The sequence below is a fragment of the Theropithecus gelada genome, chromosome 5, assembly GCF_003255815.1.
Source record: "Theropithecus gelada isolate Dixy chromosome 5, Tgel_1.0, whole genome shotgun sequence".
NCBI classification, from domain to species: domain Eukaryota; kingdom Metazoa; phylum Chordata; class Mammalia; order Primates; family Cercopithecidae; genus Theropithecus; species Theropithecus gelada.
In genome coordinates this window covers 181639769-181657106 of record NC_037672.1, presented here as the reverse complement: position 1 = coordinate 181657106, position 17338 = coordinate 181639769, and the positions used below count along the sequence as shown (strand labels likewise).

The window sequence follows — 17338 nt, the reverse complement described above, 5'->3', positions numbered from 1 at the left end:
CCTTTGACTTGGGGTCTTATACGTTAGCATGCTTTGAGGGAGGGGGCATGTTACCTGTCCCCAGATTCTTCCCTTGGGGAGGGCTGTCCTGAAGGGCAGTGGCCTGCCAGCACTTGGGAGGGGCCACAAACGCAGTGTTTACCGAGGCTGTGCACATGCGCAGTTGAGGCGTTCTCCCGTCTACCAGCTAAACGCCATCATTTTGCCTCTCACCACGTTTGCTTGAGCTCACTCACCCAAATCCTTGGATCTTATCGGGAAGCTGCTAATCACCAGCTTCAGATGCTTTCCTGGTTGTAGAGGCCCTCTCCTGCCCTGCTCACGTCTGCTCGACTACCTTGCTAACGATCCTTCCTTCCTCACCGCCCCTTAGACACAGAAGGCTGTGGAGTTTAGCAAACTTTACTGACGGTTAACTGGTGGAAAGAGACCAGCACAACACAGGCACCATCTTAAAATGGAAAATACTGGCCATGGCTTCCCTAAAAAGTAACCCGTCTTTCTCCTTGTGGGGAGTTTCTTTCCTGATTGGTTGGAATCTGCTGGGCACCTCCTCTCCCCTCTACACACCCTTCTCCCCTATGACCAGCCTCCAGCCCCCACATTTATATCGAGGGCTTATGATGAGCCTTTGTGTTCTTTTCCTGCCACTCCAAACCAGGCTCCCCACCTGGCTTTCTATATCTAGAAACTCGCAGAGATGCTGTGGTTTCCATCCTCAACACCACAAATCACTACAGAAACTCCGAGATGGCTCTTCTGGGTCAGAATCGTAGGTAGGGCTCTCACACAACCTCTGCTCAGAGCACCCTGGGAGTCTCCTTCCTGTCATAGCATCCACTGGCTTTATCAGGTTACCCCGCCCCAGGCATCCTAGTAGACCCCTTTCCCTCTGCCCTCCCCTCACCCAAGCTGAGAATCATTGCCCTAAGCTGACAGTCTAACTGCGGAAGCAGCATGGAACAAAGGCAGGAGTGGGTTGGAATCCAGCTTCCCTATGAACAGCTCTACAACCCTGCGCAAGTTTCTGTCATGGATGTATCTGTCTCCGCAGCATGCATTTCCCCCTTTCCCAATTTATAGCCGGCTCCCCGCCACTCCAGTTCCAGCCGGAATCCAGGTGGTGCCAGGAAGCAAATGAGTGTATTCCATTTCCCTGGCCACAGGGATTGGTTCAGGGGCAGTGTGATGGTTAATGTTAGGTGTCAACTTGGCTATGCTATGGTGCCGAGTTGTTTGGTCAAACACCAGTCTAGGTACTGCCACGAAGGCGTTTTTTAGGCGTGATTACTATTTAAATCAGTAGGCTTTTACTGAAGCACATTACCCTCCATAATGTGGGTGGGCCTCATGCAATCTGTTGAAGGCCTTAAGACTGAGGTTTCCTGAAGAAGGAATTCTCCTCAATCCTGCCACACAGACCCTCTGCCTGGGTTTGCAGACTGTTTGGCCTGCTTTGTGGATTTTGGACTCATGATGGCAACATCAACTCTTACCTGAGTTTCTAGCCTGTGCGCCTGTTCCCAGAGATTGCAGACTTGCCAGCTTCCACTTTCGCATGAGCCAGTTCTTAAAATCTCTCCCTGCTGTCCCCGTATGTACATTGGTTCTGCTTCTCTGGAGAGCCCTAATACAGGTAGGCACGGCAGCCCTTTTTCTGGGAAGGCTGGGAGATACGGAGTCTCTTTCTCTGAATGGTGGAATTCAGACAGACATGGAATAGCTGCCGGGTTTCAAGCTCTGGACCAGGCTCCCAGGAGCTCACGCAGGCAGCACCACTTGCTGTCACTGGGACCGCTCCCTGGGATCCTCCGCTGAGACGTGGGATTACAGTGCCTACTGCAGAGGGTAATTGAGAGGATTACATGAGTCAACAGATACTAATCACTCAGGACAACGCCTGCATCATAAGTGCTCGGTAAATCCAGAAGGAAGAGGGAAAACAGAAGACCTGGCCCCTGGAAAAGTCGACGTACAAGGCGGGCAAGCAAAAGGACTCAGAGCCCTGCCGGTTTCTCAAACCTCTCCATCCAACTCAGCTGGACACTCATTCTACCTCTGGACGTTTCAGTGACTCAGGGCCCTGCCCGCTTCTCAAACCTCTCCATCCAACTCCGCTGCACACTCATTCTAACCCTGGACGTTTCAGTGATGCATGCTCCTGATTTTCTTTTATTATTTACATGTATTTGGGTTGAGCGTTTGTTATTTCCACCCAGAGTGCTGAACCCCTTCTTGTTTTGACTGGGTAGTTTCTTTTTTCAGACCCGCAAGCACAAAAGGTTTGACTACACCCCCTTTCCTAGAAAACGGAGCTTCTCACTCACTCTCTTAAGGGCAACTACTTTTAGTGGCTCCAGGAACTTATGTCTACCCACCCACAGGGAACTACCTTTAATACCTTACAGGTGATTCCCTTCTATGGCAGTTGCCCACATGATTTCCAGGTAAACAAGCATTTCACTGAAGAGGAAATAGGAATGGCCTATAAGCAGTAAAAAAGATGATCAACTTACAGGAAATGCAAACCAAAACCCAACAGGATGCCCCTATGGAAACCCATTTTAACTCACTGGATAAACAATGTAAAAGTCTTTAAAATGCTGAATATTGATAGTATTTGGAGCCAGTGGGGAGGTGTAAACTGTACGATCTACAACATGTAAACACTGGTATTATCATGGAAAGCTGTACTCTGTATCCTACATAGCAGTAATATCCCTACTGAATCTATCCCTAGAGAAGCTCTTAGACATGTCCCCTGCAAACCTCCTATAAGAGTGTTCAGTGCTGTATTGTTGGTAACAGCAGAGTACTGCAAACAACTGATACACCCACACACAAGAGAACAGATAAATAAAATATGGAGTATTTACTTATGCATTCCAAAGACTGAACATAAATGAACTGCAGCTACATGCAGATTTAGATGCAATTGCGGATACATCTAACAGTAACAGATTTATATGAGGACGCAAAGGCATTAAGAGTGATACAATGGACTTTGAGGACTTAGGGGGAAGAGTGGGATGGGGGCAAAGGATAAAACACAACATATATGGTGCAGTGGGGTGATGGATGCACCAGGATCTTACAAATCACCATAAAGAACTTACTCGGCCGGGCGCAGTGGCTCACGTCTGTAATCCCAGCACTTTGGGAGGCTGAGGCAGGTGGATCCCGAGGTCAGGAGATCAAGACCATCCTGTCTAACACGGTGAAACCCCGTCTCTACTAAAAATATATATATATAAAATAGCTGGGCGTGGTGGCGGGCGCCTGTAGTCCCAGCTACTCGGGAGGCTGAGGCAGGAGAATGGCATGAACCCGGGAGTTGGAGCTTGCAGTGAGCCAAGATTGGGCCACTGCACTCCAGCCTGGGAGACAGAGCGAGGCTCCGTCTCAAAAAAAAAAAAAAAAAAGAAAAAGAAAAAAAGAACTTACTTATGTAACCAAATAGCACCTGCACCCCAATAATTTATGGAAAAATAAAATAAAAAATAAAAGCAATAGCTTTAGTAAGAAAGGACATTTGCAGAATACCTACCAAATATCATATAAAGTTTAGAAACATGCAATAATCAATACATTATTTGGGGCTATATCAAGGTAGAAAACCACAGGAATGATACACATAAAATTAGAACAGTGGTTATTCTCTGGAGGAGGAGGGTGCCATTCAGAGGGGTACCCAAGAGTTATGTATAATAATGATTCATATCCCCATCCAGTGCTGGTTACACGGATGTTTGTTTTTATCCTTACATTACACGTTATATTCTTTTATATGCATGAAACGTAATTTTTTATCATAGTAAAATATACACAACAAAATTTAGCATTTTAACCGTTTGTAAGTTTACAGTTCTGTGGCATCAAGTACGTTCATCTTGTGCATCCATCCACCACTATTTCCAAAACGTTTTCATCATCCCAAACTGCTGTTGGTATCATATCCAAGAAATCATACCACCAAGTCCAATGTTATGAAGCTTTTGCTCTGTTTTCTTCTAAGAGTTTTAATTTTAATTTTAGCCTTTATATATAGGTGTTTGATCCATTTTGCGTTAATTTTTATACGCGGTGTAAGGTAAGGGTTCAATTTCATTCTTCTGCATTACACATTTTTAAACAAACAAAATAAAAGAACAAAAGGAACCCTGACCATTTACAAATGAAGGTGCTGGGATAGAGGTAAAGTAACATGCTAAGCTCAGACAGCTGATAAAGGCAGCAGGGGCTGCAAGCCAAATCCTGTGGGTCTGTCAAGACCACTGCGGCCTCAGCTGCACCAGCTGCGACCGCTGGTCGGCGCCCACCCACTTACCTGCCCACAGGCTCAAGGACACTAGCTCCTCCCCTTTCCCCACCCACAGGGGGCGGTCCCACGTGGCTCCGGGGCTTTCGGGCTCTGGAAAACTGGCGATGCGGGTGGGAGGAAAGCCCGGAAAACTTTGGCATGACATGGACCGTAGGCAACTGGTTGTGCGGCATGGACTTCAGTTCCGTTGCGGTGTGATAGCCAGGCCCAGTTTTCCCTCACGCTCCAAGGCGGGGAGGAGCCCGGGGCCCGCTCAGGAAGTTCTGCGCACGCGCGCGTGCTCGGCCCGGATTGGCTGCTCGGAGCGGCGAGGGGCTTGGCGGGAGCTTCCAGTCGCTCGGGAGGGGAGGGCTGCATCATGGCTCCGCGGGGGAGGCATCGGCGGTCGCGGCCTCACAGGCCTGAGGGGTAAGTACTGCCGACCCTCAGAGCGCGGGGCCGGAGACCAGCTTGAACTGCTTCCTCGCCTGCCGCGGTTTGCGCCTCCCGGCGCTGTTCGTGCTCCACTGTGGAGCTCGCCCGAGTGGCCAGTCGCCCGGGTCCCGGCTTTCTCGTCAGACTAGTGGGGATAAGAGTGATTCCCACCCGCACGGGCCTAACCCTGCCTGGCGGGCGGGAAGACGTTAGCCAGTGTCGTGTCGTTTTGTGGGGGGCAGTAGTGCCGTCCAGAGTAGTGAGTGTCGAAGTGCTAGCTTGAAAGCAAAACATTCAGCGAATACTTGTTGCCTGCGATTTGGCAGACTTTAATGTGAGTGGAGTTTACTCTCCGGGAATCAGTTTTCTTATTTTGAAGACGCTGGTGTTTTCGGACTGCAAACCACAGACCGGAGCACAAGCGTGGCTGGGGGAGCGAGCTGCCGCCTGCCTTTCTTCAGGGTGGGTCGAGCGGTTGTTGTTTATCAAAGCCAGCGCGCGTTTGGTCGGTTGCAAGACGCGCTCTAGAATGCTGGTCGCTGATTGGTTGGCGAATGGCCAGCCAAGGCCCGGCCTGGATCTGGCGGGAAGGGTCTCGGCTCGCTGCAGACCGTGCACAAAACCGTGCGCCAAGACGGTCTGAAGACAACAGGAGTTCCCCCGGGCGGGGAAGGCTGCCTGGAGAAGGTGGTGCTGGCAGGTGCGGGGTTAGGGTGGAAAGCTGGAGCAGGACACCGCAGGTAGGTGGGGAAACCGAGACCAGACTCCTGGGGCCAGTGGAGAAGAGGATTAGAAAAGAATGTCAGCCTTGAATATCAGCTGAAAAGAGTTGATCCGAAAGGCTAGTGGTTTTTGTTGTCTTTATTTTTATTTTTTTAACTTTTTGGGGGTTTGAGACTCATGAAATCTGTTCAGGCCTCCTCCCAGAACACACTAATGCACATACAACAGAATTTTTTTTTTTTTTTTTTGAGCCGGGATTTCACTCTAGCCCAGGCTGGAGTGCAGTGGCGCAACCTCCGCCTCCCAGGTTCAAGCGATTCTCCTGCCTCAGCCTCCACAGTAGCTGGGATTACAGGCGTGAGCCACCACGTCCAGCTCATTTGTGTATTTTTAGTAGAAATGGGGTTTCACCATGTTGGCCAGGATGGTCTCGATTTCCTGACCTCATGATCCGCCCGCCTTGACTTCTCAGAGCGCTGGGATTACAGGCGGGAGCCACCGCACCTGGCCCAGAAATTCTACCTGTGGGTTGTCACAGAGGTTTCCATCTCTCAGAAGCCCCACCTTGACTGCAACCTAAGGCAAGGAGGAACCTTGACTTTTTTCCCCCTCCAAGAAAGGACAAGACAGCTCAAAGAGTTTAGATGAAGAAGTTTATGTGGTCTAGTTTTTGTTGTGTTTCTGTTACTTGGCTTTGTGACCCTTGATAAGTCACTTAAATTTTAGGAACCCCGGAATCATCATCTATAAAATTGCCATAAAACCAGTACTTGTCCTACCTTCTTCCTTAGGTTTCATGAACTAAGTAAATAAATCATGAACTTGTTAGAAATGCAGAGTCCCAGGCCACGCCCCAGAGGGACTGAATCATACACTCCTGGGGTGGTGCGGAGCAACCTGTTTCACAAGCCCTGCTGAGAATGTTGATGACACTCCAGTCTGGGAACCACCGCTCTGAACAGTTTTCTAACTCTTTTTTTTAAAACTGTGATTCACAGTAATGATGTTTTACATCACAGTACACATGCGCACACATCCACACATAACAAAACAAAAGGCTTATGAACATAGTATATCCAGTGCAATGTTTCATTTTATATTTTCCTTTTGTTTGTTTGTTTTTTTAAAATGCTGGCCTGGCAATCTTAAAAGGACATTATAGGACAATTGATGTGATTTGGGTATGGACTGTAGATTAGATTATGGTATCAGTGTTAAATTCCTTGATTTTAGAAATTGTACCATGAATATGCAGGATGATGCCCTCCTAGGAAAGACATACTATGGTATTTAGGGGTGGAGGTGCACAGTGTCTCCAGTCACACGCACACGCACGCACGCACGCGCGCACGCACACAGCAAATGAGTAAAGGGCATACAGAAGGTCCTTGTACTGTTTGCAACTTTTCTGTGAGCTTGAAATGATATCAAATAAAAGGATACTAAAACATTGGTTTAGACTCACTAAGCTGATTTTGCTATCTACAAATGAGAAAAATATGGCTACAATCTGCATGGCATATTTTAAAGTCAGGAATTATGTACTGTATTATTCCAGAGTATCCCCCCGTACCCTTGTATGATGCCTGGTTGGTGGAGGATAGTCTGTACATATTCACTGACTCCTGGACTATTAGTAATAATAATATATAATTCCTGCCACTGTTATTTCTCGTTTTTATTCTAGTCACCATTGTTACATCTGTTTCCTTGAAGCTTGTTGAAGATATATATACAACTTTATCGTTTAAAGCTATGGCCCAACTGAGAGAGTGTGAAGGGAGGTCGAGGGCAGGCCCTGGATTTGAACTGATGTAAATTTTAATGCAGGCTTGTCTCCCTCCTGGCTCCGTGTTGCTGTGGGCAAGCATACATCTGTAACATGGGATTCACTTCTACCTTATAGGACTATTAGAATTAAATGAGAAAAGGACATATGAGAGCCAGGCACAGGATGGAGCAGGTGTCCGGACTTAGCATTAGCCTACCTCCCCTTGTTGTTCAGCTCTGCAGAGAAAGCCAATCACTGCTGATTGATTAAGGCCTCAGGGAAAAAGTTAACAGCAAGATTCCAACTTTTCCATGTCCCTGAGGGGGAGAGGTATGTTATTTTATAACATTGGTGATAGGATTTGACCTATAAAAAATAAATTTGTGGAATATGGGTTCTTTTTTTTTTTTGTAAAAATGTGTGGAAAGGATCATAACTATGGTGTTTCCTCAGTTATTTTAACTATTTCATAACTCTTGTGGGTTTTTTTTTTGCTGTTTAATAGTGCAAGACGTTCGAAGAACACTTTAGAAAGAACACATTCCGTGAAAGATGTAAGTTATCTTTTTGTGTTGTAGTTTTCTCAAAATTAACAGTACAAAATAACATTTTTTGAGTACCTCAGTTTTGTAGACTTCACTTGGCAAGTTCAATGTTTCTTGTAGTGAAAAAGTGTGTTCATTTTCCTCACACTTTTTCCAGTATAGTGGATAAAATGACTTCTGTTAATGTTTTAGAATTTCCTTTATTTCTGAGCCTAGGTTGGTTTTATTTTCGTTTAGATAATTGGCTTCATGTAAAAATTGTACAATGCTGTCAACTTTTTTCACTTAAAGCCATTTCTCGTTGTACTTTTCAAGAATTGTTTATGATTTCATGATACTCCACTTAGTTCACATTACAGGTTTACTTTTCTTTAGAGTCCTAGAATAAATGTATGTGAAAAGTGTGTACATTTCTTTAATGTTCTTGATTGCTAATTCCAATATTTTTTCCAGTGGCTTGTGTGATTGGCATTGTAATCTCACATTAACAGTGTATGACAGTGCCAGGCACCCTGGAAGGAGTTACTTCTGCTTGTTCTGCCCTGAGCTTTCTTTGTCCTGCATAGTCCTTAACTCCAGCCTGAAGAGGATAGCTCTCTTCCCCTCTGGGAAACCCTGGGATCACCCTGCAGGATTTTGCTCAGCGCTCTGCTCCCACCCCAGCATTACTTCGTGGGTTCTTTGGGTGGGTTTCTCTCAGTTGTCCTGCCTTGCCCCTGCCATTAGTAGCCAAAGTCCAGTGTGCATCGGAGGGATTTATCTAAGCTCCAGCCTTAGCTGGAAGCCCAGAGTTCCTGGAATGGATTCAGCTTTCCTGGCCTTCCCTCTGCAAGGCAGTGCCTTACATGTGGAGGCCCCCTATGCCTTGGGAGGAGCTGGAAGACCTGCCAGCTCTCTTTGCATTCCACCCACAAGCACTCCAGGAATGATTCTTTTACTGGGGGCATCTGAATGGTCAAGTTTGTATATGGTTTGCCAATTTTATTTTACCTCCTTTATACCTGCCAGAATTTTCTTATTTTCGTATCTGTTAATACTACCCTTCCACATTTTCCGGAACTACCATGAAAGTTTTTCTCATTTTATATATGTTTTCATGTTTCATTAGATTTGGGGTAGCAGACTTCATGGGCATATCAGTATATTGAACTGTAAACCCTGGTGTCCTTTAGTCAGGAGTTGTTAACCCATGTGTACCCTTAAAACTGTTTATGAACTTTTGGGTATATGGGCATATTTCCGGAGATAGGACCCATCACTTTCCCTAGGTCAGAGGTGTAGGCAAACTGGTCCATGGGCCAGATCTAGCCTGCCACCTGTTTTTGTATATCCCTGCAAGCTAAGAATGGTTTTTACATTTTTTAATGGTTGAAATAAAATGAAAAGACTATGTCATAACATGTGAACATGATATTAAATTCAAATTGCAGTGTTTAAAAGTCAAATTGTATTGGAACACAGCCATGCTCATTCTTTTCTGTGTGGTTACTGTCGTCATTCACATGACAGTGGTTGCGTTAGTAGTCAAAAGAGAAACCTTATGGCCTGCAAAGCCTAAAATAATTTACTTTCTGGTCCTTTATAGAAAAAGTTTGCCAATCCTTGCCTTAGGTTATCAAAAGAGTCTGTGTCCCCAGAAAGTGTTAGCTTGCTTCTTTCTTTTTATTTTACCTGAAACATCGTAATTGTACACATTTGTGGGGTATAATTTGATCTTGCCATACGTGTCTATGTTGTATAATGACCCAATCGGGGTAGGTAGTGAATCCATCACCCCATGCTTAAGGATTGCTTCCTTAGGCAGCAGTGATTACAAGAATATTCTTGCTGCATAAATCAGCCTATTGTTCTTTGTGAGAGCCAACTCAGTAACTTCAACTTCATTCACTTTTAGAAAGCTGGTCAAAAGTGCAAGCCTATTGACGTGTTCGACTTTCCTGATAATTCTGATGTCTCAAGCATTGGCAGGCTGTGTGAAAATGAGAAAGATGAAGAACCTGATGAGACCTTTGGTTAGTACTTTAAATCTTTATCCTAACATAACTCTAAAGCAACAACATTTAGGCCAGATATAATAAAAATTAGAAATATCTTCAAATATAAAAATTAGTTGCCTGCATGTAAATATAATGTTCTCTGGGGAGTACTTGATAATTTGAATTAATTTTTCTCACGTCTAGGTACATTGAAACTAAGAACATTATCAAAGTGGTGGCACTCTTCTAGTGGTATTCGTTAACAATCCAGTCACATGAGGACACTTACTATAGTACTCTGTAACAAGAGGAACATAGAATACATTTCTCACTTCATTCTGCCATTTGATAGAGCCATTAATTTAGGGAGGAGAAGAGTATGGGTAATTTTCCTTTGTCCTAAACTCATGGAGGCAGGGGGTGCTTTGGGAGAGCCAGTGGGAGAGTTTCACCTGTGTTCCTTTGGAGTATGAGGTAAAAGGTCAGTACCTGGCTGGCCAGGAGTGTGTGAGTTGTCAGGGTGGGCTGCTTGTGTCACTGGGCACTCCAGAGGCCAGAAATGACAGAGAAAATGCCATGTGCCCCCACATCTAGAACTGTAGTAGTCAGGCATTTTTGCTGGAATAAGTTTTAAGAGAATTTTGAAGGCTTTGGTTTAATTTTTTGTTAATAAAAGAAAATATTATACATTTTATAAGGTGAAATATATTCACCAGAATAATGTCTTTTATTATGACTTGATAAAAATGTCCTATTTGTCTAAAATCTAAATCTAAAAGATCTGAACCTAAAACCCCATAATTTAAAAAATGGAAATGAATTCACATACCATAAAATTCACCCTTTTAAAGTGTACACATCATTGGTTTTTAGTTTATTCACAAGGTTGTACAACTGTCTGCATTATCTAGTTCCAGAAAATTGTTATCATCCTGTAGAGAACCCTGTACCCATGAGTGGTCACTCCCTCTTCCCCCTTCCTTCAGGCCCCTGGCAGCCATGAATCTCCTTTCTGTCTGCAGATTTGCCATTTCTGTACATATCAGTGGAATCCTAGACTCTGGTCCTTTGTGACTGGCTTCTTTTACTTAGTTTGTGTTTTCAGAGTTTATCCATGTTGTAGTGTGTATCTGCTTCATTCCTACACGTTTTTATAGCTCAGCAATACTCCATTGTTTGAATATACTGCAACTTGTTATCCATTTATCAGTTACATTTAGGTGGTTTCTATTTTTTGGCCACTATGAATAATGCTGCTATGAACATTTGTGTATGAGTTTTTGTGTGGGCTTTTTTCACTTCTCTTGGGCATATAGTGGGAGCAGAATTGCTGAGTCCTACGGTAATTCTATTTTTAACTTTTTAAGGAACTGTTTTACAAAAGCAGCTACATGACTTTATAATTCCATGGCAGTGTATGAGAGTTGTCGTTTCTGCACAGCTTCACTGAAACTTACTGAGTTTTTTATTCTAGCCATCCCCGCACCTCATTGTGGGTATGAGTGTATTGGTGGGGGTATGGGTGGTAAAATATAGTTTACCATTTTAACCTTTTTTAAGTGTATTAACTCTGTAGCAGATAAATACATTCACATTGTTGTGCAACCATCATCACCATCCATCTACAGAACTTTTTCATCTTTCCTAACTGAAACGCTCTATTAAACAACTTCCCATTCTCCCCTCCCCTCAACTCCTGGCAACCATCATTCTGCTTTCTAGGAATCTGATGTGAAAGGAAGCATACAATAGTTGGTTCTTTGGTAACTGGCTTATTTCATGTAGCATAATGTCTTTGAGGTTTATCTGTGTTGTAGCCTGAGTCAGAATTTTTTTTTTTTTTTTTTTTTTCCTGGAGGCAAAGACTTGCTCTCTTACCTAGGCTGAACTGCAGTGGCACAATCTCGGCTCACTGCAACATCCACCTCCCAGGTTCAAGCAATTCTCCCTGCCTCAGCGTCCCGAGTGGCTGGGATTCCAAGCGCTCCCCTCCCTTCCACACCACGCCTGGCTAATTTTTGTATTTTTTAGTAGAGATGGGGCTTTGCCATATTGGCCAGGCTGGCGTTGAACTCCTGACCGCAGGTGGTCCACCTACCTCGGCCTCCCAAATTGCTGGGATTACAGGCGTGAGCCACCGCGCCCATCCAGAATTTCCTTTTTACGTTGAAGAACAGTCTGTATGTACCACATTTTATTTATCTATTCATCTGTTAATGGACCCTTGGGTTACTTCTGCTTTTTGACTGTGAATAATGCTGCTATTAATACTAACATGAGTGTATCAATAGTTGTTTGAGTCCCTGCTTTCCCCTCTTTTGGGCGTTTACCCAGAAATGGGATTGCTGGATCATATATATTTTATGTTTTCAGGAGTCACCATTTCCGCGGTGCCTGTATTCCCACCAGCAGTGCCCAAGGATTTCAGTTTCTCCACATCCTTGCCTACACTTCTTATTTTCTGGATGTGTGTTTGTTTTTGTTTTTTAAATAATAGCTAGCCTAAGCTTAGGGTGTGAAGTACTATCTCATTATGGTTTTGATTCATATTTCCCTAATTACTAATGGTGTTCAGCACCTTTTCAGTGTGCTTATGGCTGACCATTTGCTTTTTTTCCCCTTTGACCCTCTTATACATGATTATTGGCCATTTGCATATTCTTTGAAGAAGTTTCTGTTCACCCTTTGCCCGGTTTTAAATTGGATTATTTGTCTTTTTATTGTGAAGTTGTGAGAATCCAGTTTATATGAGTGGTTATCTGTGAACATTTGGGATTGTTCTATTTCTTTTCCCCCTCTTGTTATTCACAGCAATGGAGTAAATAAATCCCTTTGCCTTGTTGAGGGCAATACAAAGTATACTACTAACTTAAAAATTGTGCAGTTGATATGTTCATTATTTAAGCAGCTGTTTAGTTGAAAAAATGTTGAAGTTTGCACTGTCGTGCTAAACTTTGAGCATGAAGAAATGGTTGCTTGGCTCTTACCAGGCCCCCTTACAGCAGTTTAGTTCTGTCACCACTGGCCACCTCTTCTTCAAGCTCTCTAACCCTGCGATAAGTCTTGGATCTCTCCTGTTACTCCTCTTTCCTGAGCACCCACTAGGAGCATCTTTCTCCTCTTAGCATCTCTTTTCTATGCCTTTCCACCAAGTCCATTTGCTCTCCTTCTCTTTTATCTTCTTCCTCATTCAAGGTACCTTTATATGCTATCTAAAGGCTCTGGCATCCCAGAGTAAAGCAGAGAGGAAGTAAGGGAGGCCTGGAATCTCCCCAAAGGGCTTTTCATTCAAAAATACTGTATGACCGCTATATGCAGGGCACTTTGTGAGGTGACCTCTCTAGGCCTGTAGAGTTTATAGTTTAATGCAGTGGTCTCTAATGCAGAGTGTATGACACCTGACAGGGATGAGGAAAGAAAATGTTAGATTTCCGATTTATATTTTTATCTCATTAAAATTTCCCCAACCTGGGCAACATAGTGAGACCCTGTCTCTACAAATAATTTAAAAATTACCTGGGCATGGTGGCATGTGCCTGTAGTCCCAGCTATTCAGGAGGCTGAGGCAGGAGGATCGCTTGAGCTTAGGTGCTCCAGGCTGCAGTGAGCTGAGATCGCACTACTGCATTCCAGCCTGGGCAACAGCGTGAGGCCCTGTTTCAAACACCAAAAATAATTCCATATAAGTGCGGTAATAAAGGTTTATTATTCATAAATATTCATGTGTTTGTTGGTGATAGGGTTTAAAATTTTTATTGTTGAAGTGTGAGATCAAAAACATTTGGGAAGTGGCCTGTTTAATTGATTTTGATTTTGTTAGTTGAACAAAGATTGCTTTGTACTCCATTGTAAGGGAATAAACTTCAGTATTGCCCAAATAGCCAGACTTTTAAAGTTGTCTTCTTTTTTGTCTTTTGAAAGATCCTCCTTTACATAGCACAGCTATATATGCTGATGAAGAAGAATTCTCCAAACTTTGTGGACTATCTATCCCTTCAACTCCTCCAGGAAAAGAAGCAAAAATAAGGTACTGGTATATTCAAGCAATTGTTTATTCATGGTTAATGGGATTTCTGAGATAGAAGCTAATAAAAAGAAAGCGTTTTAAGATACTTTGAGCCAACTTGTTATGCTTTTTCTCAAGAGAACTGAGGCATAAAAACTTTATTAATAGTTGACAATTATGATAATTATAATAGCTGTGATAACTGACAGAATTCACACCTGATTATCCTAGAAATCATGCCTAGGAAGATAGTTTAGCTTTGAGTCAAATAAGAAAGGAGGGAAAGATTTTATGAGCATAAAATTTTAGGTGATTTTTGGGAGGTCTCTTTCATTTACAAACTCTAATGATCACAAATGAGATGTTTCCTTGTATATGGTAGGTGATAATTACAAATTACAATACAAAGCCTGTTTCAGATGCATTGTTCCTGAGGCGCATTGGTTTGAGTCTTTCAGATTTATGTGAACGTATAGGTCAGGAAAATCTCTATAAAAATGATTTCATAGAGAAAACTTGGGAGCAAGTTATATAATGCAGAACTCTTCGATAACTGTAGTACTCATTTTAAGTTGTTATCTAGAGCAGCTTTTTGACTTACGGACCTCTATTGGGTAATAGGTCAGTTCTAGTTACTAAATGTATTTAGCAAGTATCAAAAGTGCAGTGTTTGTTTCTTTATTTATTTTTTTGAGATGGAATCTTGCTCTGACTCCCACACTGGAGTGCAGTGGCGTGATCTGGGCTCACTGCAAGCTCCGCCTCCCGGGTTCACGCCATTCTCCTGCCTCAGCCTCCCGAGTGGCTGGGACTACAGGCGCCCACCACCACACCCAGCTAATTTTTTTTGTATTTTTAGTAGAGACTAGTTTCACCGTGTTACCCAGGATGGTCTCGATCTCCTGACCTCATGATCCGCCCACCTTGGCCTCCCAAAGTACTGGGATTACAGACGTGAGCCACCACGCCCGGCCAAAACTGCAGTTTTAAAACAAATATTCCAGTTGGGCAGAAATCTGAGAAGTCATTTTGAGACTGTCTATACTAGGGAAGTTTTACAGTACTTGGTTATTTTGGAGACTCACTCTGTCACCAGGCTGGAGTGCAGTGGCGCTGTCTCGGCTCACTGCAACCTCCACCTCCTCAGTTCAAGCAATTCTTCTGCCTCAGCCTCTCGAGTAGTTTGGACTACAGGCGCATGCCACCATGCCCAGCTAAATTTTTGTATTTTTTAGTAGAGATGGGGTTTCACCATGTTGGCCAGGATGGTCTTGATCTCCTGACCTCGTGATCTGCCCGCCTTGGCCTCCCAAAGTGCTAGGATTACAGGTGTTAACCACCGCTCCTGGCTGACTCCAGTTTTATATGTTACTGAAAATCAGTAGAAGTCATACATTTGGAAAACATGCACTCTAAATAGTGGTGAATGTAATTTTTAAAGAGGAATACTTTGAGTAAACATTCACATGGTTTAAAAATATAAAAAGGTGTATAGTAAGTCTTCATATCATGTCTACTATCCATCTAGCTCCTAGAACCCACTTCTTCCCTCTCCCTTATTATTTTCTCATATGTCCTTCCAGAATTTCTTGGTGCATATAAAAGTAAATATGAAACACATTTTAACCCTTTTTTTGTGTACAAAAGGCAGCATAGGTTGCTACCTAGCTTTTTTCACTTAATACATCTTAGAGATCTTTATATGTCAATACACATGGAGCTTTCTCATTGTTCTACCCTTTCAACAGCATGAGTGTTCCTTAGTGTGATTATCCAGTCCTGTATGAATGGGCAGTCAGGCTGTTTCCAGTCTGTGCTCTCACTTCCAGTGCCACTGGGAGTGCCATTTCACACTTGTGCTTGTGTATCTATAGGAGATAGTCATAAAAGTGAAATTCTGAGTCAAATGAAATGTGTTTGTCATTTTTATAGTTATTGCCACATTGCCACCAAAGTGAGATCAAACTTGGATTTTTGCCAATGTGATAGGTCAAAAATGCTATCCCAGCCTAGTTCTAATTTGTATTCTTCTTAGGAATGATTGAACAGCAATCATTTAAAAGCTCTTGAATTTGTCTTTCTGCAAACTGTTTATATCCTTTTTACTATAGTTGATGTTGGTCATTTTCTTCATGACTTCATTTAAACATTAGTGAGATGAGCCCTATGTTACAGTTTTTTTTTTTTTAACTGGTTCATCTGTCTTTTGACAAAACACCTAATGGTGGTGTTTTTTTTTCCAACATAGAAAATGTTTAGTTTTATTTAGATACGGTGATATAATTATCACTCTCAGCGTTTAGGGATTTTGAGTCATAGTTAAGAAGATGTCTCCCTTCATGTTTTCTTTTAGAACTTGTATGATTTGTATTAAAATCCTTGATCTTTTCTATTCTTGTGAGGTATAAATGCAACTTTTCTCATTGTTTTCTCATTTTTTTAAATGACTTTTAAGAGCTACTTGTTAAGTTAAAAGCAAAGTTACAATCTTTATTGGGTTGAGGTAAATTTATACATTTATTTATAAAAGCTGATCTTTATTAGTTTTGGATTTGGTTTGTTCTTGCTTTTCTAGTTCTTTAAGATGCATCATTAGGTTATTTAAAGATTTTCTTTTTTGATGTAGGCACTTATAGCTGTAAACTTCCCTCTTAGTATTGCTTTTGTGGTATCCCTTAGGCTTTGGTATGTTGTGTTTCCATTATCATTTGTCTCAAGAAATTGTTCAGCTTCCTTCTTAATCTCTTAATTGACCCACTGGTCCTTCATTAACATTTTTTCTCTGTGTGTTTGTATAACTTCCAAAATTCCTCTTGTTATTGATTTCTAGTTTTATTCCACAGGAAGATACTTGATATTTCAGTTTTTAAAAAATGTTTTAAGACTTGTTTTGTGACCTATCACATGGTCTGTACTTGAAAATGATCCATGTGCTGAGGAAAAGAATGTGTATTCTGCAGCTGTTGGATGAAATGTTCTATAAATATCTGTTAGGTCCATATGGTCTACAGTGCAGATTAAGTCTGCTGTTTCTTTATTGATCTTCTGTCTGGAAGATCTCTCCAGTGCTGAAAGTGGGGTGTTGAAGTCTCCAGCTAATGTATTGGGGTCTATCTCTCCCTTTAGCTCTAATAATACTAGCTTCATCTATCTGGGTGTTCCAATGTTGGGTGCATGTATATTTAAAATTGTTGTATCCTCTTGCTGAATTTGACCCCTTTTGTCATTACGTAGTGACCTTCTTTGTCTCTTCTTACAGTTTCTGTCTCAAAAATCTAGTTTATCTGAAATAAGTATAGCTATTCTGCCCTTTTTTTGGTTTCCATTGGCATGGAATATCTTTTTCCGTACCTTTATTTTCACTCTGTGTGTATCTTTATAGATGAAATGTGTTTCTTGTAGGCAACAAATCATTGGGTCTTTTTTCCCCCCCAATCTAGCCACTCTATGTCTTTTGATTGGAGAGTTTAGTCCATTTACATTCAGTATTACTATTGCTAAGCAGGGACTTACTCATGCCATTTTATTTTTTGTTTTCTGATTGTTTTGTGGCCCTCTCTTCTTTTCTTCCTTCCTGTCTTG

The 17338-nt window shown here is 42.5% G+C and overlaps 1 protein-coding gene across 3 annotated transcripts in view; it reads left to right on the top strand.

Annotated features, from left to right (window-relative positions):
• Window positions 1–4614: 4614 nt before the first annotated feature.
• The window catches only part of CENPU (centromere protein U), a 44500-nt gene continuing 31776 nt past the window's right edge, over window positions 4615–17338 (top strand). For all 3 annotated transcript variants that reach the window (XR_003119379.1, XM_025384646.1, XM_025384647.1), the window contains exons 1-4: window positions 4615–4729; window positions 7735–7783; window positions 9669–9786; window positions 13672–13777. Coding sequence is in view for 2 of the 3 variants with exons in the window: in XM_025384646.1 (XP_025240431.1) it covers window positions 4680–4729; window positions 7735–7783; window positions 9669–9786; window positions 13672–13777 (323 nt within the window). In the remaining variant the exon portion in view is untranslated. The remainder of the gene's footprint in view (window positions 4730–7734; window positions 7784–9668; window positions 9787–13671; window positions 13778–17338) is intronic.